The sequence below is a fragment of the Halichoerus grypus genome, chromosome 8 (genome assembly GCF_964656455.1).
Source record: "Halichoerus grypus chromosome 8, mHalGry1.hap1.1, whole genome shotgun sequence".
In the NCBI taxonomy this organism is placed as follows: Eukaryota; Metazoa; Chordata; class Mammalia; order Carnivora; family Phocidae; genus Halichoerus; species Halichoerus grypus.
In genome coordinates, this window is record NC_135719.1 from 20,426,296 (window position 1) to 20,448,836 (window position 22,541).

General features: G+C 37.4%; 1 protein-coding gene across 3 annotated transcripts in view; it reads left to right on the forward strand.

Moving 5' to 3' along the window:
• Nucleotides 1–22,541, forward strand: part of MCTP2 (multiple C2 and transmembrane domain containing 2) — a 245,634-nt gene that overhangs the window by 34,392 nt on the left and 188,701 nt on the right. For all 3 annotated transcript variants that reach the window (XM_036065570.2, XM_036065572.2, XM_078078936.1), the window contains exon 2: nt 19,879–20,415. In XM_036065570.2, the coding sequence (XP_035921463.1) occupies nt 19,948–20,415 (468 nt within the window). In that variant the 5' untranslated portion in view covers nt 19,879–19,947. The remainder of the gene's footprint in view (nt 1–19,878; nt 20,416–22,541) is intronic.

Below are 22,541 nucleotides of genomic sequence, written 5' to 3' on the forward strand. Positions count from 1 at the left end.
AGTTGGAAAGTGTGGAGGCAAGGTGACAGAGTGTGTGTTTCGCCGAGAGACCGGACTTCCTCTTTGGGCATCTGATATTTGGGACAGACACACTTTACCACTCTTCCCTTATAAAAGGAAAGGAGGGAAAGAATCTAATCAGAAAACAGAAGAGGTAAATGTAAGACCTTTCCAAAACAGTGTAAGGCATTTTGGAAATACTGTGCAAAAGGCAGCTGCTGGTGATGTTTGAGGGATTTGTAAGATTTGAAGGGTGACATTGTGATATATGACTTTTCCACATTGGCAGGACGGGCAAGGACCAGGAAGTACTCAGGTGAATTACATCATTTCGGTTTGTTTTGCAGAACTGCTTTGTAACTTGATTGAAATCCAGTTTTTTTTTTTTTTTCTTTTTTTGCAAGATTAGGTTTCTTGAGATATAATTTACATACTAGAGTTTACTTGTTTAGGTATATGGTTGTCTGAATTTGAGACACAGAGACATGGGACCATAATCATGATATAAAAGGTTTCTATCACTGCCCCCCCCCCCCGCCCCGCCAAAGTTCCCTTGTCCTTTCTGTATCCCATCCTGCTATCCCTAGCAACCACTGATCTTATTTCTGTCCTTATAGTTTTCCCTTCTCCAGAATGTCGTAAGGGATGATGTTATTCAGTATATAGCCTTCTGCATTTGGCTTCAGGAACATACTGCTTTTATATTCATCCATGAAATTTTGTGTATTCATTCCTTTTTGTTTCTGAGCAGTTTGCCATTGCATGCACACATGCCTTGTCTTTCAAATCCATTCACTAGTTAGTGGAAAGTGGGATGTTTTAAGTTTTTGATTTTGAATAAAGTTTCCAGAAACACTTATGTACAGGTCATCATACGCAAATCCATTTGAATTTCTCTTGAGTAAATACCACTAAGTGAGATTTCTGAGCCATGTGGTAATTGCAATTTTAATTGTATGAGAAACCATCAAATGGTTTTCCTAAGTGTCTGTGCCACTTTGCATTCCTTCCAGCAATTTATGAGAGTTCCAGTTGCTCTGCATCCTTGCCAGCACTTTGTGTTGTCAGGTTTTTGCATGTGCTTGTTTGTTTTTAGTCATTCTAGAAGATAGGTGGTCTTAATTTTCCTTTGCTGTCATTACTCTTTTCCTCGAGGGAACCTCCCCACCTTGCTTTTTCCCTTCACTGGCTCCATTTGGATAAACAGTAGGATTGACGCCTCATTAAACACTGCCACCAGTTCTGTTGCCTTCTCTTCATCATATATGTTACACCTGCTTTGCTCTTAACTGAATTCTTATCATTAGATTATAAACTTCTTATAGTCAGGTTTATGCTACTCTGATAAGAACCAGTAGATACTCAGGTAGCCCTTTTTTAAAAAATTATTTTTAACTTAATTTAATTATTTATTTGAAAGAGAGAGTGAACAGGAGCAGGGGTAGAGGGAGAAGCAGACTCCTGCTGAGCAGGGAGCCTGATGCGGGGCTTGATTCCAAGACCCTGAGATCATGACCTGAGCTGAAGTCAGACATTTAACTGACTGAGCCACCCAGGTGCCCCTCACAAAGCCCTTCTATATTGATTTTTTAGGGGATAAGAAAACATAGAATCAGCCCTGAAAAAATCATTATTTAAAAAAAACCTCTCTTCTTTTTATATCTTTTTTGTATATAAGATATTATTAGTAGATTTTTTAGGAATTTAAGGAAAGCATGTTTGCCAGATTTCCAGTCCTGAATTGAGGATCAAATGGTGGAACACTGTTATTAATATTATTGTTTAAGCTAATAGTATAAGGACTTTTTAATTGCTCCAGCTACATTACTATGTCTTCTTCACTTAGGATCAAGTGCTATTTCAAAAGCGCCCATTGAAATGTCTTCTATTGAAGCAATTAGGCTTGGTTGGGCTTGGTTTCAAATTCTGCCAATTTTCAAGCTCTCTGCAAATTCAGCTGTAAGCATAATTAATGTTTTAGACACATAATAATATAGATTTATCCCTGCAACTTTGGTTATCTTGAGTCACATCTTTTCACAGATTGCAATATGAAGACTTAGGCTTGGTTTCAAATTCTGCTAATTTTCAAGCTCTGATCAAATTCATTTGTTAGCATAATTGATATCTTAGGCAGAGAATAATACAGATTTATGCCTACAACTTTGAGAATATTGAGTCATATCTTCTTCAATGACTGCCCTATAAAGACTTATTAAAAACTGATGTCTCAGTATTAATTTTCAGTGTTGATGTAGATGTAAGCAGTCTCATGGGGATATAATAGCTTTAAAAGAACAGAATTGATCAGACTCACATGCATATGATTATGCATCGCTGTAGACAGTTTCCTAGTAGTTCTTGTTAGTTTTTCCTCAAGCACAATTTAATATACCTAGCATTCAGAAGAAAATCTTCTCACCTGAGTATTTTGCACAGAGTCCATTATACCCTCAGGTCTACAGGCCATTATTTTATTAATCCAGGGTCTCTCAAGGCCCACCTCTGAACCTGAAGAATATTATGTTGTTCTCTGGCCTGGACGATTGTGTTCTAACAGTGATATTTGACAGTGATAACTGTTTTAGAATTTGAAACAAGGGATGGTGTCTACAACAAGTGGTTTCAATGGAGAAAATAGTCATCTTTAAAGTGTTTCATTCATCCATCTTTTTTTTTTTTTTTTTACGTGGATGGAACTGGAGGGTTTTTAAAAAATTTTAATGCATCCATCCATCTTATGAATTTTGTTCCAGTGGCCCGTTTTCAGCTAGCAGGATAAAACACAGGAGGGAGAGCAAGGTGGTGGAGTGGGCAAGAACAGCACAGCGGTTCTAGCTAGTGGACGTAGTGTCCCTGTTGGGGGACCTTTGAAAATGTGTATGTTTTTGAGGGTCACAGAGACAAGGGGCATTGCTGGCATATGGGAGGTAGAGGCTGGGTTGGTAACTATCATCCTATAGTGCATAGGACAGTCCCATACAACAAAGCATTGTCCTGCTCTAAATGCCGGTAGGGCCTCCTGTTGAGCAATGCTGAGATAAGCCTGGCTTTCAGTTTGCAGCTTTGTGAACCCGAAAAAGTTGCATTTTCCTCGTCGGTAAAGTTGGAGTGAAAGTATGTATTTATAAGATCGTTCTGAGCACTGCCGACGATGTACGTAAAACAATGAACACAGGACCAGATATGTGGTAGGAACTAGTAAAGAATCATTGGCATCCTTTTTAACCCTCCAGTGGCTTCTCAACGCACTCTGAGTAAAACTCAGGGTCCTCACAGTGGCACACAAGGACCTGCCTGATCTGACATCCTGCTCCCCTCTGAACTCCTTTCCTACCACTCCCACCCCTGGCTCTGCTCCAGTCACCCTGGCCTTCTTCCTGTTTCTCAGTCTTCCCGAGAGATCTGCCCTGCTCTGGACCTTCTGCACTTGGCCTGTCTTCTGTGTGGAAGGTGCTTCCCCTGCATGCATCCACTTGGCTCTCTCTCTTACTGCTTCTGTTCTCTCTGCTCACCTTATCGGACGGGGGCTCTCCTGATGCATGATGTAAAGATGGCAGCCTGGTTGTCTGCAGCCACCCCTTCCCCTCAGCTCTTGCTCTTTTTGCCATTCCCCCAACATATTCCATATATTTTTGCTTGTTGTCTGTCTCTTCCAAGTAGAACCTAAGTTTCATGAAAGCAAGGACTCTGTGTTGTTCACTGATGTATCCCCAGGTTCTATAATACCACAAGTGCATAGATGTCAGCAAATATTTATTGAATAAATGAATTAGTAAAAATAGCAAAGGAAAAGGGTACATTGTGGTTGACAATGCTCGGTGTGTACAAATGCTGTTTGTGTTTATCATGAAGTTATACTTTCTGCTAGTTCAGTCGTTTTTAATCCAGATGATGGAATTGTTTACTAGAATCTTACTATCTAAACAATTTTGACAGACATTACAAGAGATAGTGGATGGCTGGTTGTCTAAGAATCGTATTTCTTTATTCTCCTCCATCACTTTTAATTGAGGAAAGCATGAAACTTTTATTTTTATGTAAGATGGCCTTAAGGGTATTATGATGTGATTTTCTTTGAGTATATGTTTTTAAATTGATTGCAAATATGTAGAAGTCATCAGTAAAATTGCCCATAGCATATTAGAATTGTTGAGTTGTCCTGTCTTCTTGGAGGAGGTGTGATTGTTCTTTGGAGAGACAATTGGTGTTTGCTGCTTCTGTTGACATAGGCTTGGCTTGGGCTTGGGGAGTGCTTTGAAAGTTTCTGTTATAAAATAAACTACTGGCTTGGTGTTTTGAAAGTAGGGCAATGATAAACTGTGTGTGATGTTTATTTATTTATTAAATATTTTATTTATTTATTTGAGAGAGAATGAGAGAGAGCTCATGAAAGGGGGAAGGGTCAGAGGGAGAAGCAGACTCCCTGCCGAGCAGGGAGCCCCATGCAGGACTCGATCCAGGGACTCCAGGATCATGACCTGAGCCGAAGGCAGTCGCTTAACCAACTGAGCCACCCAGGCGCCCTGTGTGATGTTTATTTAAAAGCTAGGTATTTGTGTGTAAAAGTTTCTTTTGCTTTTGATAGGTGCAGCCATATTTCTGAAAGATTTCACTTTGTATTCTGAAATATTTATATTGATTTGGTGACTGACAGCTATACACAGTTTGTTAAGCATGTTCTGTTTCACAGCAGAAATGGTGTAGGAGGATGTGTCGAAGGCTTCTTTTGTTCTAAATTAATGTCCGTCTTTGGGCTTAACTTTCAGTCACATTTTTATATCCTAAGATGGCTTCTACAATATGCTATTTACTCAAGAGGGATTCAGTTTTTACTGGAAATTAACATCTTCCCCTAATTCTATCCCTCTGCCAGTAAAGGTCTAAACAGATACTTCACATGTTTCGCTTCTGCAATTCCTAGATGAAGAAACCTTTAAATGTGATAATAATGTTAGGCACGACATTGGAGGTTTGGCAGTTGTTTTGCAATGTAGATGCTGGGTAAGAGATCAGTGTGTGTGGTTTAATAGGAGGACATTAAACTCAAGTGTGTGAAGAAGTAAATTACTTTCTCTTACACTTGGTGCATGTTGTTAAGACTATGCAATTGTTTGTTGAACAATGCTTGATTTTCAAAATTTGGGTCTGTAGCTCCGTGGCAGATAAGAAATATTCTGATAAGGGAATCAAGAAAATCGTGTGTGTATGTGTGTTTATGGGTGTGTGTTTGTGTACACGTGCACACACACACGTATGCACCGGCAAGTGGTGGGGAGCAATTTTGTCAAGAGATAATTATTGATTGAATACTGTAGCCAGAGAAGCACGTACCTTTAGCAAGAGTATTACGTCCATCTACCTCTAACCATGATCAAGTGTTCTCAGCTTGACCTACATCCTTCTTCCCCTTCAGCCTAATTTTATCTGTTGCCTTCAGTTTTTCCTTTCCTACACCCTTCAGAAGTTACCCCAGTCAGGCTTTCTTTCCCCTCCTGCCCCCACAACAAGTCATACCAAGATTACCAATAAGCTCCATTGCGCCACATGGATGCTTTCAGGACTGGTGTTATCTGCAAGCAGCTCTTGATGCTCTTGACCACTTCCTCTATAAAATACCCTTCCTTTGTCTGCTCTGTTTTGGTTTCTAGTTGTCATAAGGTGACACCGTACTTTTTCATCCTCTTTGGCTATATCATATTAATGTCCTTTGCAAGTTTGTCCTGCTCTAACAGATTGTTCAGTGCTGGAGTTCATTAAGGCTCATGCCATCTTTCCATTTCATACTCTTCTTGGCAAGGTCGTCCATTACTATGCCTGCAGTGACCATAATATGAATGCCAATCTCTCCAAACTCTTGTCTCTAGACCTCATCTCTCAGCTCCACAGTCATGTACTCAGCTACCAAATGGCTTCTCCAGTTGAACTTCTGAAACAAAGAGAAACCAAGACTGATCCCACAATATGCACTTGTGAGTGAATAGCTCTAGTATTTTTTTAATTGGGCTGGACTCAATCCTGACATCCTCCTTCCTCTCATTCCTTTTATTGAGTCCTTTTAACTCAATATCATTACTGTTGCTCAGTACCTCCCTTCTTTTCTTTACTGATTAAACAATAAAACAGAAGAATCAGAAGAATATAGGTCTAAGCAACACAATCAGCTTCAAATAATTGACATATAGAGAACCCAAGAACTGCAGATTGATTGTAAGTTGAGCCATAAATAAAGCCTCCATTTGCAGAGGAATGAAAACATGAATTTTCTATTCTGACTTAATTCTTAGGAATTAAGCTAAAAGTGAATAACATGAAGATAACCAGATAATCCCATTTCTTTTTTAGAATGAAGTACTATACCTCTAAAACCAAACAAACAAAAATAACAACAACAACAACAAAAACTATCCTATAGAAGAATTTAAGATGGAAATTAGGAAGTATTTTAAATGGTAATGAAAATATGACACACCAAAACTTGTTTGATGCAACTCATTCAGTGCTTAGAGGGAAATTGTAGCATTAAATGGATAAATAAAAGAATAGTACAATCCAGAAATCAGTATCTAATTTTCTATGTCAAGAATTAAAAAAAAAAAAAACCAGCAAATCAAACCCAAAGGGTATAGAAAAAATGAAGGAGTAAAAATAAGAAGAGGAATCAATAAGTAAAATCAACAAAGAAAAGTTTGCTTTAGAAAAGTTAGTAAACTAATAAACCCTTTGCAAGACTGATCAGGAAAAACAATATAGAATATATTACCAGTATCCTGTTACCTATTGAATTTGAAGCCCCATTCAGTGCAGAAAGGAAAAAGAATAGGTATTTTAGAAAAGACGAAACAAAATTGTCATCATGTGAAAATAATTTAGTGGTCTACATTGAAAACCAGAATTATAATTTATGGACAAATTATTATAATTAATAAATGACCTCAAAAAGATGGTAGGAATTAGAATCCGTATATAAAAGTCAATTGTTTTCTTCTATACTAGCTACTGAAAACTAAAATATAATACAAATATCAGTAATTGCAAAACTATGAAGTACCTAGAAATTAATTTGACAAAATATGTGCAAGTTGCCTATTATGCAAATTTATATATATGTAACTGATGATCAATTAAAGACTGTTAAGAGTTATAGATACCATATGATTCAGTGATCATGCTACTTGGTATTTATGCAGATCAGCTGAAAATTTATGTTTGCACAAAAATCTGTGCACAAATGTTTACAACTTTATTCATAATTGCCATAAATTTGAAGCAACCAAAATGTCCTTCAGCAGCTGAATGGATAAACAAACTGTGGCATATCCATACAATGGAATATTATTCAGCAACAAAAATAAATGAGCTGTCTATCAAGCCACAAAAAGGTACGAAGGAAATGTCAATAAATATTACTAAGTGCAAGAAGCCAGTTTGAAAAGTCTGTATGATATAGGTTTCCAACTATATGACATTCTGGAAAAGACAAAACTATAGAGATAGTAAAAAGATCAGTGGGTGCCAGGGGCTCATGGGGAGAGGAGGGGGGAATGAGTAGGTGGGGCAGAGGGAATTTTTAAAGCTGTGAAACTGTTCTGTATGATACTGTAATGGTGGATTCATGGCATTATACATATGTCCAAACTCAGAAATGTACAATACAAAGAGTGAACCCTAGGATAAATTATGGATTTTAGTTAATAATAATATATCAGTAGTACTTCATCAGTTGTAACAGATATACCACATTAATGACAGATGGCAATAATTGGAGAACTTTTGTTGAGGAGAAGAGGGGATATATGGGAACACTCATACTTTTGTGCAGTTATTGTGTATACCTAATACTGCTCTAAAAAAAAGTCTATTAAAAAAAAAAAGACCTAGAAAGTAACCATATTCATGGGGAGGAAGATAACAATATCTTGAAGCTGTCCTCAGATTAATTTGTAAAGCAACTGCCAACCACAATGTTCACCACTTTCGTTTGGGATTGGGGGTATTAGACAAATAAATAGATCTAAAATTTACATGGAAGAGTAGAGAAAAAAGAAACCGCAACAAGGTGGGAACGTTACCCAGCTAGATATCAAACCTATAGTAATTAATTATGTGATATTGGCACAAGTATCAATAACCAGGTACAGACCTTATATATGGAAATTATATACCTGATAGAGATGGTCTTGTACGTCACTGGAAGGTAGGGTAGGTTTTTTTGAAAAAGGTTCCTTGAAATTTGATTGTGTACGTAGATAAAAAATAAAATCTCACCCCCCTCTAAAACCATAAGTAAACAATTTAGGTAGAACAAATGACTGTGAAATGCAAAACTTCAGAGCTTTTCCAAGAAAATATATGAAAATATATTAGTGATCCTGAGGATTTTTAAACCATACCCACCACATACATGCCACACACACAAACACAACATGCAAAGAAAAAAATACTGATAAATTGAACTCATCAAAGTTTTTTCAGATGTGAATCATGACACCACATACATTTTTTTAAAAATTACGTATTGGGTAGAGAGTTTTGCAGCTGAAAGTACTAAGGAAGCATTATTATCAAAATAATGTACTGTTTCAAATAAGAGAAAACAAAGCTATCAACCCATAGAGTAATGGGTCCCCTTTCACAATTTCAGATTGGCAAATATTAAAAAAAAAACAAAAAAAAAAAACTTGCAATAGACATTGCACAACAGGAACTTATCGGCTGATGTTGGGTATATTAACTAATATGTCTACTTTGGAAAACAGTTTGGCAATATCTAGCTAGTCAAGTTTAGGATACACATAACCTACAAGTCAACAATTCAACTCTGAGGTAGGGTGTTTCTCAGTGAGGCCTTATTGTTAATTTGGGCAGGACAAGTCTCTCTTGTAAGACACCTTTCAAAAACTCTGATTTGCACCCACTGTGTGTGAGTTATGCCCACTACTGTGGTCATTAAAGTAACCATTCTTCACATGTTTCTAGCCACTTTTAGTGGGGCAGTCCAGAGCTGATGGAAAAATCTCTGGGAAAAACTAACATTAGCACCAGAAGACAAGTTTAAGAATAGCTTTTAAAGTCTGTTTAACTCTGTTTTTAGTAGTAAAATAGAGTAAGCATCTTAAGTATTCAGCTGCAGGAAAATTTACAAATAAATTATAGCACCTTCTCACAACAGAGTATTATACCACCTTTAAAATGACTTTAATAAAGCTACATTTATCATTGTGGATACAGTTCCTGAAGGTAATGTTGATTGAAAAGCATGGGATAATATACTACTTATATAAAATGTATAATAAATTGAGTTTATAATCTTGAAAAATAGTACTGTGTTTATCCTTGAATAATATATAACAAAATACATGAATACAGTAAATGCAGTTTTAGAATATTGATTACTTCCAGCCAGGCATGATGGGAAAGTCATCAGAGAGGAGCACACAGAAAATGTAATTGTATTTAAATTTTTATTCCAGAAGGTGTGTCACTGGTATGTTCATGTTCTATAGTTTTCTATACACACTGAAGAAATTGAAGTATAAAAGAACAGCAACAGGAGTGGATGTGGGAAATCATAACCAAGGCTGAGAATGTTTGAATAGAGCTAATCCAGAGATCTGAGAATTATTGCAGACGGAGTTGAATGAAAAATGTCAGGCAGGCCAGTATGTATGGTCAGAGGCCTTTACAACTATTTAGAACAGGAAAAACCAGGAAAGATTAGAAAAGATCTCATGTAGGGTAAATATAGCAATAAAGTGTTGGAGCCCCCCACTTATTTAGTATTTATTGCATGTTTGCAAAGTACTTTGATGGATATGATCTCCCTAGATCCTACCAAGGGATATGGTGAGAAAACAAAAGACTTAAGTAGGAAAAGAAGTCCATGGTACTTGACATAGGGGTAAGTTATTTCTTAGCTTTTTTACTTAATTTCTTTAGGTGCAGTTAAAGTGAAATACAGTGTGCTGAAGAAATTTGCATTTATGGTCTCCAAGAGCCAGTGTTTATACTTCTGTAATGAGTATAAAGAATTAGAGAGCTGCTAGAATTCTAGACTGAGATCATTTAATTTAAAGAGATATGGTAGAAAGCACTGGGAAAAACAATGGCCCACGTGGTCTCTGTGTTCCCCGATAACACTGAGATGTCCTGCAAGGTCCAACATGAAGCTGGCTGAGTTTTGCTGCCAGAGCACCACATTTCCCCAGAAAGTTGGGTTACTTCTCAGCGGTTAGGTTTCTGGTTCCTCTTGAATGTTTCTGTATGCCGCTCACAATTAAGCATGGCCCGTAGAATACCACAAATTTGATCAACTTTTTCTCCTCTTTCTACCTCCCTTGAAAACCCATCATCAGTTTATTCTTTAAGTTGAGCTTCCTGTCTGTTCTTGCTTGTATTTTTTAAGATTTCAATGCTGTAATAAGATTTTGCTCTTCTCCTCCATCTCCTCCTCCTCCTCCTTTTTTTCCCCTGTTTTGTTTTCTTTCCCTCTTGGTAAGAAACGAATCAGAATAATTTAGAATATTTCCATTTCTTCTAAATCTGTCCATTTTGGAAACTTATGCTAAATAGCGCATTGAGGTTCTAGCTGGGAGTCCCTAAGACTGCTCCCAGATTTCGTGGCTCTTTAAGGAGGACTCACAGGAGTCAGTATTTGGTATTACAACTATGATTTACTCTAGGAGAGGATACAGAACAAAATCAGCAAAGAGAAAAGTACACAGGAAGTCTGGAGGAAACCAGGCACAAGTTTCCCAGTGGGGTCAAATAAGACATGTTTAATTCCTCTACTAATGAATTGTGACAACACGTGTGATATGTTGTCTACCAGGGATGCTCATTAGAGAATTTTTTTCCACTGGGTTTTTATTGGGAACTGGTCACATAGGTACCCTCTAGCATGGACCAAAATTCCAGTGTCTTAGAAGGAAAGCAGGTATTCAGCATAAATTTTTTGCATGTACAATTTAGGCACAATGAGTCACTCTTACTCTCACAATGAGTCCTTGTCAGTTAGGGTGATTGGAAACCTTCCAAAAACTTAGGTTCCCAGATACCAGCCAAGGACTAACCTTGCAAGCAGGATTAAGACCTGCTAATCGTGCTTATCTGCACAGTTATTTTATTCTTTTGTTGAATGGAATGTTAACTCATCAGGGCTTGTTTAAAAATCATGTATACCTTTTGTTAAACTCATTCTGGTCATTTCAGAGAGAGAGAGAGTAATTGTGGTTATCCTGTCAGAGGTTGGAATAAGAGTGTAGGTCCAGGGATCTGAATGCTTCAGAAACCTCAGCCCTTCTCCTTTCCTCCAGTCCTCTCCCAAGTGGAGTGTGAATTATGAATGATTGATAAAGAGAGGGGCAATTCTGGGACCATTTTCTATAGATGAGATTCTAAGGAGACTAGCGATGGGGCAGAGTATGGCGTTAACCAGAGGAGACAGGAACTGCTTCTCTGTTAACGCATTTTGTTTGTTTCCAAGAACATATGTAGTGGGATTACAAAATGCATCCAGTCCTTTTGGTTGATCTTAATTTTGGAGGGGTTTCTGTCCCTATGTTATATTTAATAATATGTCTAATATGTAGAATAATCTCTTCTCCCTCAGTTGGATTACAAATTTAGTAGCATGTTGAATGATTGATTGGGAAGCTGCATTTTTAGGGGAAAAAAAGCCAGATTTATTTTAAAAGCAGATGCATTTTCTGTTTCTTATATGAAACTTATCTGGAGAGACCTTTCTATTAAGGATAGTCTCCTTTAGATGATGTTATTGTGGTGGGGAAGTTGTTTCTACTACAAGCACAATTAAATATAGTTAGATGTAGAGAGTCTTATCCCTGTTCTATCAGAATGCTAAATAATCCTTCCATAGAATATCATTTGCCTTTATGCTTTCCCATAGGATGACTGCATGCCATCAGATTTTCGCTTTTATTGAATTTAAATTTTTCTTCCCTCCATTTTAACAGGATGTGATATGAAATTTTCTTTCTACTAGTGATAAAAAATATCATAATGATTAACTACAAAGATAGTGATGACACATTCTGACTAGTTGTAACTACTTGCTCTGTCATTTGATATTTAGATTGTGAAAACAAACCCTTTTCTTCATATTTATGCTAAAGGAGAATTTTGAGAAGCACGGTCTCCATCAGTGTTATTGAATAATATGCATAATAATCACTTATGCTCTTGTCATTCTCAGACCTCTTTCCTCCTTTGTGTTTCTTATTCACATAGTGGTTGTGGTGCAGGTTCAATCAGATACTTTGGGGCTGGCATTTAAAATGTTTGCTGTTCTTTTTCCATTTGGCCAGTTGCTAGCAGCCAGCTGGGGAGGATGCCTGGGTTTAAACCATGATAAATGAAACTTCCAGTAGACGTCTTGGCTTGGGGCCGTTTCCTGTGCAGACCTTATCCTGCGGTCAGTGGTTTGAAGCAGCAGAATGTTCTTTTCGTTCAATAAATGAAAGCTGAAGTTGACCAGGTTGAGTAGCACAGGTATCTCGTTTTGTGAAGAGATTCTGCTTCTAGTGCTGATGCTTGGCAGAGCATGGGTCACATTTTAACTTTGAACTCTTTGGATATTATGATGATAACCTATGGACGTATGTCCTAGTAGAAAATGGAACAAATATGTTTAAGTTTGTTTTTTAATATTCTTTGAGGAGAGAAAAACTGAATATCCAGATAGTTATATGTATCTCACCAGCTTTTTCATCAAACCTAACTGGTCCTTGAATTTATTCTTTCTTTAGACTTTTCTTTTATTTTTTTATTTTTTTTATTTTTAAAGATTTTATTTCTTTATTTGACAGAGACACAGCGAGAGAGGGAACACAAGCAGGCGGAGGGAGAGGCAGAAGCAGGCTTCCCGCGGAGCAGGGAGCCCGATGTGGGGCTCGATCCCAGGACTCTGGGATCATGACCTGAGCCGAAGGCAGACGCTTAAGGGCTGAGCCACCCAGGCGCCCCTCTTTAGACTTTTCTTTATTCAGAGGAGTGCATTGTTGATTGAAGGGACAATGTTTTCAGGTGTCAGAGAGACCACAGTCCAACAGTGTATTAGCTTTATGCACACCTTTAAGACCACTTTTTTCTTCTGAGCACATGTTTTAGTATTTATATGTTTGTAGTTCTGTACATCTTGTTCTGTACTACTTGCACACTTGGGGGGAAATTATGGTTGGAATGATTTTGCAAAACTCAATAAGAGAGTTCAGGTTTCGGGTAAAATGGAATAAAACCACTCTAACCTTTTCCCCTCACGGAACACAAGTATGAAGCCAGGGTAAAATGTTTGGTGAAGCTAGTTGAGGCCTCTGAAAAGTAAATATCAGCATGTAGATGAGGGAAGACACCACAATCAAAATATCACTGAACTTGAGGTGAGTTTACCATTTCTCCCTCTCTGCTAATGCCCCTGCCTGAATTCAATGCAGTCCACAGCCTAGGAGTCAGTGTCGAGGGGCACCTGGCTGGCTGTAGAACATGCGACTCTTGATCTTGGGGTTGTGAGTTCAAACCCCATGTTGGGCGTGGAGCCTACTTAAAATTTAAACAACAAAAACAAAATCTAAGAGTCAGTATTGGAAGCAGACAGAGAAAGAGCCAAGAGACACCTAGTTCTGGCTCAAGGAATAGAAAAGAGAAGCCCTAAAGTTCAGAGAGAAGGGAGAAATCCCCCATCTTTTTGTCTCCCTTTTCTCTATTTTGTCATGCCCTGGCAATCTTGTGGCAAAGACAGTAGCCACAGAAGCAGCTGACAGTGGGAAACAGCAGGAGCCAAAGCAATGAGTGAGGGGGATGTCCTTCCTATTTTGTGAAGCTGTAATTTTGAGGGCAGGGCTAAATCGTTGCTTTTTTTCCTTTTCCTTTTATTTGTTTATTTTGCTTGTTTTAATATGTCTCAGTCCTCCCCCTACTCTGGTGGCATCACAGAAGTGGGTTGTTTCTGATTAGAGGATTGAAAAGGGGCATTCCAGGGTACTAGAGAGTATCAGGGGAGACATCTGAGAGGAGGAGCTCAGGAAATGATTCCATAAAGTTTGTGAATTTCTGAACTCACTACAACCTGCACATTCATGCGTCTGATCATGATTAGTATACCATCTACTTTGAGAATGTAGTTAATGAATAGAATTCCATGCAAGTCTCAGTAACTTCTACATGGTGTGCACGCAGGGCAGATTTGAATGGCCCTTCCTAGCTTTTGAAAACAACACTGACATTGGCTCACAGAATGTGGGTTGGAATTTGTGGTGAGAAGGTAATCAAATCAAATGCCTGGCAAAACAATAATATTAACATTCTTCATAGATTTAAATAAGGCACAAGATTTTATAAGAATATTCAGAATGTTGGGGTGCCTGGGTGGCTCAGTTGGTTAAGTGACTGCCTTTGGCTCAGGTCATGATCCTGGAGTCCCGGGATCGAGTCCCACATTGGGCTCTCTGCTCAGCAGGGAGTCTGCTTCTCCCTCTGACCCTCCCCCCTCTCATGCTCTCTCTCTCTATCTCATTCTCTCTCTCAAATAAATAAATAAATAAAATCTTTTAAAAAAAAAGAATATTCAGAATGTCTAGGATATAATCCATGTTGGAATATAAAGAACTATAAAATTCTCAAATCACGTGGGAAAAGACAATGGATGACAATGAAAATATAACTTTAAAGCAGCTGTTATAAAAATGCTCCAGTGAATAATGATGAGTTCTGAAATAAAAGGTAAATTGAAATGTATCTGTAAAGAAATAGGAGATATGAAGTAGAACCAAATGGAAATTTTAGGACTGAAAAGTACAATAGTCTCTCCACCTTGCTCCCTCTTACCCACCCCCACATTCCTTACTATATAAAGTCAGTAACAAAATGGAGATAACAGAGGAAAGAATCAGTAAACCTGAAAGTAAATCAATAAAAATTATACAGTGTGAACAATGGAGAGGAGAATGATTGAAAAATATTGAACAGAGACCCTCGGACTGTTAGACAATTAACAAAAGATATAATGTTTATATTATTGGAGTCCCAGAAGGAAAAGAGAAAGAGTGTGGCTAAGGAGTATTCCAAGAAATAATGGCTGCAAAATTCCCAAGTTTGACAAAAGATATAACCTTATAGATTCAAGAAGCTAAGCTACCCCAAACAAGATAAACCCAAAGGATACACACCCAGGCATATCATAACTGTTTAAAACTGAGGACAAAATCTTGAAAGCAGTCAGAGAAAAAGTGACACCTTATCTATAGGAGACAGTGATTCAAATGACAGATTTCTCAGCGGAAATCATGGAGGCCAGAGGAAATGTCTTACCATTTTTAAAGTGCTGAAATAAAAGTGCAGAGTCCAGGATTCAATGATAATATCCTCAAATGTGAAATGAAGATCTTCTCATATCAGGTAAAACCAAGAGAATTTGTAGTCAACAGACTTGCTATAAAATAACTAGTTAAGAAAATTTCTTAGACTGATGGGAACTGATATGAGAAATTTGGAATATTAAGAACAGAGGAAATGGTAAGTATAATAGGCCGTTCTTCTCTTCTTGAATTATTTAAAATATGGTTCATGACTGAAATCAAAGTAAAACCTTGTCTGATAGGAATTTTATAAAAAGAAATATAGACAATCACAATTGATGAATTAAAATGAACACTAAAAAAAGCAAAGGAAGGAAGGAAAAACAAGGAACGGAAACAGAAGAATAAAAAACAGTGGAAACAAATACATTGAGAAACCTTCATATAATACAAACATCAATTATTAAGTTAAATGTAAATGGTCTAAACAAACCAACTAAAAGAGTCTGTCAGATTGGATTTAAACAGCAAGAAGATATAACAATTATAAACATGTATACAAATAACAAAAGTTCAAAATACAGAAACAAAACCTGACAGAACTAAAGGAGAAATATACAAATTCACAGTTATAATTGAGAGACCCAGCATTTCTCTCTAGGTAATACTAGTAGAAAGAAAATCAAGAGGATAGAAGAATTGAGCCATCAACCAACTAGATCTAATAAACATTTATGTAACACTCCATTAAATGCTAGTTGACTAAAATATTTCTAAATGAATATAGAAGCAATCCTTTTTAACATATTTGCAAGTTAAGCCATGAGATGTGAATTAAATAATGTATTTGTGTCTTGCTAATGTGAAATACAAGTTTATGTTTAGATTTTACAAAGCAGGAAAAAGTGGTAAATATTTTCAAATCTGGAATAACTCAGTGTGAAATAAGTGAAATAACAATTTAAAAACTAGCTAACATTGTCTTAAATATTTACTCTGTGCCAAGAACTGTTCTAAACACTTTATATAGACTAATTCATTCAGTCCTCACAAGAGGCCAATGAAGTAGTTATGGTTCAGTTCCGTAAAATGTAAATAATAATGAGATACAGAGCTCTTGAATAAATTAAGATATCAAAATTGGAAATTATGACAACAGTATCAGTAATGATAAAAAATAGCTTTTCTTGACTGAATACTTTCTCTGCATTTGACACTGTGCCTTACACCTTGTCTCATTTGGTTTGCACACTAGATATTATAATCTCCATTGAATAGGTGAGGAAATTGAGGCTTACTACAATGACTTGCCCCTAGTAGTACATCTAAGTAAAATGTGGCAAAGCAAAATTCCAAATCATGAAATCAGTCTCTGGAACCCAAGCTCTTCATCTCTGCATTACCTTCTGAAGAAATGCATTTCATCCTGGAAGAAGCTATTGCCTCGACTGGTGGTCATCCAGTGATCCAGCAAAAGCTGTAGACTTTCATAGTGCTGCTCTTCAAAATGCACTGACTTCCCAATGACTAAATATCCTGTCCTAGAGTAAGATAGGGCTTGGAGTCCTTGATTTTAGAAACATTTAGTACAAATGCTTGGAGTCCTTGATTTTAGAAAATGTGTTTTCTTGTGGCTCTTGGCCTATTTTATCCTCAGCCAAACATGGTAATGTAAGTACAGGCCATATCAGAATTACCTGACCCTACTGTTCTTTTTCATATTGGAAGGATCTCTTATGAGCTACTTGACACCTAGAATATGGTTTATTTCTCCAAATTTGATTTTTTTTTTTTTTGGATTAAACCCCTAAGACCTTTAGATAATTTTCTTTTTAAAAAATTTTATTAGTTTTCATTATGATAAGTGTACTCTTTAATCCCTATCCCCTATTTCCCCCATCTACCCACACACCTCCCCTCTGGTAACCATCAGTTTGTTCTCTTGGTTTCTCTCATCAGTTTGTTCTCTTGGTTTCTCTCTCTCTCTCTTTCTCTCTTTCCTTTGATCATTTGTTTCTTAAATTACACATATAAATGAGATCTTAGGGTATTTGTCTTTTTCTAAATTATTTCACTTAGCATTGTACTCTCTAGCTCTACCCATATTGTTCCAAATGGCAAGATTTCCTTCTTTATGGCTGAATAATATTACTGTGTGTGTGTGTGTGTGTGTGTGTGTGTGTGTGTGTGTGTGTGTGTGTATCTTTAGCCGTTCATCTCCTGATGATGCACCAATAGTGCATGAGGGTTCCTTTTTCTCCACATCTTTGCCAATACTTGTTTCTTGTGTTTTCATTTTAGCCATTCTGACAGGTGTGAGGTGATACATCATTGTAGTTTTGATTTTCATTTCCCTGATGATGAGTGATGTTGAGCATCTTTTCATGTGTCTGTTGGCCATCTGGGTATCTTTGGAGAAATATCTGTTCATGTCTTTTGCCCATTTTTAATTGGATTATTTGTTTTCTGGGTGATGAGTTATATAAGTTCTTTATATATTTTGGATACTAACCCTTTATCAGATATGTCATTTTCAAATATCTTCTCCCATTCAGCAGGTTGCCTTTTAGTTTTGTTGATTGTTTCCTTCACTGTGCAGAAGATTTTTATTTTGATATAGTCCCAATAGTTTCTTTTTGCTTTTATTTCCCTTGCCTCAGGTGACATGGCTAGAAAAATATTGCTCTGTCCAATGTCAAAAAGATTACTGCCTGTGTTGTCTTCTAGGGTTTTTATGGTTTCAGGTCTCACATTCAGGTCTTTAATCCATTTTGAGTTTATTTTTGTGGATGATGAAAGAAAGTGGTCAATTTAATTCTTTTGCATCCAGATTTGACTTTGATTTGATCCTTAATGAGTCCAATCTGTAATATGTCAAATTACCCACTTTCCTGCATAGCATTTACCACTCTGTATAATTACATATGTGAAGCATTCCTGTCATTCATGGGGACTGTTTGTGGGGAAACACTTTTAATCATACATTCTCAAGCTAAGGCTCTGAAGCTTGCATTTCTTGAGATTTCCCTTATAGTTTTGTCAATTTTTCTGACTTGGTACATTGGAACAAGAACAGATCTCTCACTTCTATAAATGATTTTCTCTTTAGTCAACCTTATTTTACTATAAAGTTTTAAGATACCAGGTGGAATTTTTGTCAACATGAGTATGCGTTTGTCCTTCAAAATGCACCTGTTATGCTGGAAAAGAAGATGGTAAGTTTAAAGCAGGGATTGTCCAACTACAGTCTGCTCCACTTTTGTAAATAAAGTTTTATTGGAACACAGCCACACTGATTTAGGTGTTGTCCATGTCTCCTTTGGTGCCAAAACAGCAGAATTGATAATTGTGACACACTATGTGGCCTGTAAAGTTTAAAATATTTACTAACTGGTCTTATACAGAAACTGTTTGCCTACCCTGGTTCACATATTAAAAGGCACCAGTTATTTGATAATACTGATTAAAGATGCTGTTATTGTGGTAGTAATTTTTGGCTCTGCGTTCCCTGGATAGGACATAAGAAAGTAGTCTTTTTTCCCCCAAGTTTAATTCAGGAAACAAATATTGTATGTGTAGAAATTATGTGTGTGTGTGTGTATGTATATGTATGTATGTATATTTATATGTATATGTATGTATATTTAGGTTATACAACATGATGATTTAATTATATATGCATTATGAAATGAGTACCACAATCAAGTTAATTAACATATCCATCACCTCACATAGTTACTATTTGTGTGTATGTGTGGAAGATCTACTCTCTGAGCAAACTTCAACTATACATGGCTATTATTGAGCACTGGGTGTTATACGCAAACAATGAATCATGGAACACTACATCAAAAACTAATGATGCAATGTATGGTGACTAACAACATAAAAAAAAAAAACAAAACCCAACAAGAGATCACAAGTTTTGGTGAGGATGTGGAAGAAAGAGAGGCCTTGTGCAGTATTGGTAGGAAGGTAAACTGACACAGACACATGGAGAACAATATGGAGGTTCCTCAAAAAACTAAAACTAGAAGTATCATATGGTTCTGGGTATATATATCCTCCCAAAATGAAACCAGCATTTCCTCACTCCCTTGTTCACTACAGCATTATTCACAGTAGCCAAAATAAGGAAACAGTCTAAGTGGTTATTGAGGGGTGAATGGATTAAAAAATGTGAGGCATATAAACAATGGAATATGAGTTAGCCATATAAATAGGAGGAAATCCTGCCATTTGCAACAACATGGCTGAACCAGGAGGGAGGACATGATGTTGAGTGAACTAAGTCAGAGAAAGCAGTCTTCTTATGAAACACTCTTTTCACATCAACCTCATAGTTCCATTCATTACTAGAATTTTTCTGTAACTACTCTGATAAAAAACTGAAAAATTCAGTTTCTTAAAAATGCTTTTAAAAAAATATTTGTAGACATTACCAATCAAATGTTTGGTCACTTAGTGGAGAGTGTGAGACTTTCCGGTCATATTTTACACTTTAATGTACTTGGATACTGCCGAGAAGGCTCATTTATGTTCTCTCTCCTTATATTGTGTTTTCTAGGAGCCACAGAATTGTTTCCTGTAGAGAGGTGCTCTCTCATGGAGTGACTTGCTGGGTCTTCATGCAGTCATGGATATGGATAAACCGTCTGTCTGGGGCTCTTTGAAACAGCGGACCAGGCCTTTGTTAATCAACCTGAGCAAGAAGAGGGTGAAAAAGAACTCCAACAAGCCCCTAGACTTACGAGCAAGGCGTTCCCTGGACCGCCGCCTCAGCCTCTCTGTCCCTGACCTCCTGGAGGCAGAGGCCTTGGCCCCGGAGGGGCGGCCTTACTCTGGGCCCCAGTCATCCTACACCTCGGTGCCCAGCAGCCTGTCGACGGCAGGGATCTTTCCCAAGAGCAGCAGTAACTCCTTGAAACAGTCTGAAGACGAATTGGATTGGAGCCAGGAAGAAGCAGGCCACCTCCACGGAGTGGAAACAGACTCGGAGGAGGCCTATGCTTCTCCCGCCGAGGACAGGAGGCCTTCCAGCAATGGCATCTTGGATCCGCTCCAGAAAACTCCCGTTGAAGAGGATGCACTGGAAGAGCCAGAGGTGAGACCAGGGCTCGGCACTTTCCTGTTCCTTTTTCTGTTTTTCTCTTTTCTAAGTGTACTCATTGCCCTTGGAAAATTTGGTTAGGAGTTATTTTTTGTGGTTAGCTTGGACGGAGAGAATGTCATTTATAAGAATTTAAATTCAGGTAATATTGATTGCACCCACTGTTCCCATTCGTTTTAGGGTTGACCTCTATGCATTTTAAAACCATTACAAATAACCTCTCTGGGATACTTGAAGACATTAAAAGCCCTATTGGATGAGTTTTCCTTTTTCCATCTCCCTGGCAAAGAAATTAAAAGCATAACTTTTCCTCGAACATTTTGCTTTAAGTGTGTGTGTTTGTGTCTCCACTACTCAATCCTACAGTAGACAAAAATGCACGTGAATATTCCTAAGAAATGTATGAATGTGTGTCTCCCTTTGACTGTTGGAGAGTTTGAACTTGCTCCTATGTCACGTGTATGTGTGTGCATTTCTGTGTGCTTTTGCACACGTGCACATTTGCCCGTGGACAGCCTCACTTGCATTTTCTGAAAAAACAAAAAGGAACTGAAGGATGCAAATTCTTATGGATTCGTTGATTTTACAAAGCTTTAGTATTTCGGTAAGATAAAAGAGTCAAATACAATTATGAGACAAATCTTGCATTTCTAGAATGAATTTAATATAAAGTCAGCCCCCAGATTACTAAATCGTGGTGATTGGTTTAATCAGTTTTTTTTTTTTTTTTTTTAATTCCCCACAATGACACTAAAGTAGGTTGTAGTTTTGAGGGAAGAAGTTAAATTTTTTGAGGGGATTCCAGGTTACTGTTATAATTGCATACAAACCTGGGTATTCATCTGGGATTTTTGGTTTTACTTTCAGAACCAAAACCTGCCATATATTGGGGTGTCATATATTGTATATATAAATATATTTATATATATAAATACAAGTAATTTTCATTTTTAACTCACCCATTTAAAAGAAAACTTCTTTTTTTAAGATTTTTTTTTTTTTAAAGATTTTTTATTTATTTATTTGACAGAGAGAGACACAGCGAGAGAGGGAACACAAGCAGGAGGAGTGGGAGGGGGAGAAGCAGGCTTCCCACTGAGCAAGGAGCCCGATGCGGGGCTCGATCCCAGGACCCTGGGATCATGACCTAAGCCGAAGGCAGACGCTTAACGACTGAGCCACCCAGGCGCCCCTTTTTTTAAGATTTTATTTTTAAGTAATCTCTGCACTGAACTGGGGCTCAAACTCACTACCCTGAGATTAAGAATTGCGTGATTCATCGACTGAGCCAGCTAGGTGTCCCTAAACTTCCTTCTCAAATACGAATCCTTTGCTTCTCTTTTCATGTCCTAGGATGTACAAGGTAGAAACAGACTGATCCTCCCATGGCCACTTGAGTGCCATGTATCTGCTTGGTTGCCTGTTTGCAGAGGTTGGAGGGACTGGGCTGCTGCTAATCAGACCTATAGGATCACATGTGGTCAAATCCACTGCTGTACCTTTTAAGCCTTTTAAACTCCCTTCCACCATATTGGGTAGGCTTCTCCCACTACCTGAGGATCTAGAGTTTATTACATGGCATAGAAGTTAGCCACTCCCTTGCTTATCTTCCGCACTAGGCTTTATAATTTGGTCTATGGGTAGGTCTAGGGGAGTCATGTCTAATTTGTCTTTGTTTTCTTAGGGCCTTGCCGTGTGCCTGACACATAGCATGTACTCAATCACTATTTGTGTATGAGGAAATCAATGATAGTAATGTGTGCATTCAGGTTAGTATAGTTTTTGTTAGTGTCTTTATTGTGAGTTCTCTTCAGTTTATGATTTCATTAAAATCAGACTTTTTTGTTTATTTGTTTGGGTTTTTTTTTGGAAAGAAACATACTGTAAATGCAATTTCTTTCTGTATATTAACTGAAAACAGGGAGATTAAGACAGGTGTAGACTTTTCAGCCCAAGTCCGATACTAGCTTTAAATCTGAATGTGTTCTTCTCTGCCTTTTTTTCAATGAAGATGGAGTCCTGGTGAATCTATGTCATGTGAGTTTTAGGGTTGGTGACTCTGTATCTAGGATATGGGTCATCTTTTTTTCTTTCCTAATGAATAGTGGACAGGCTATTAT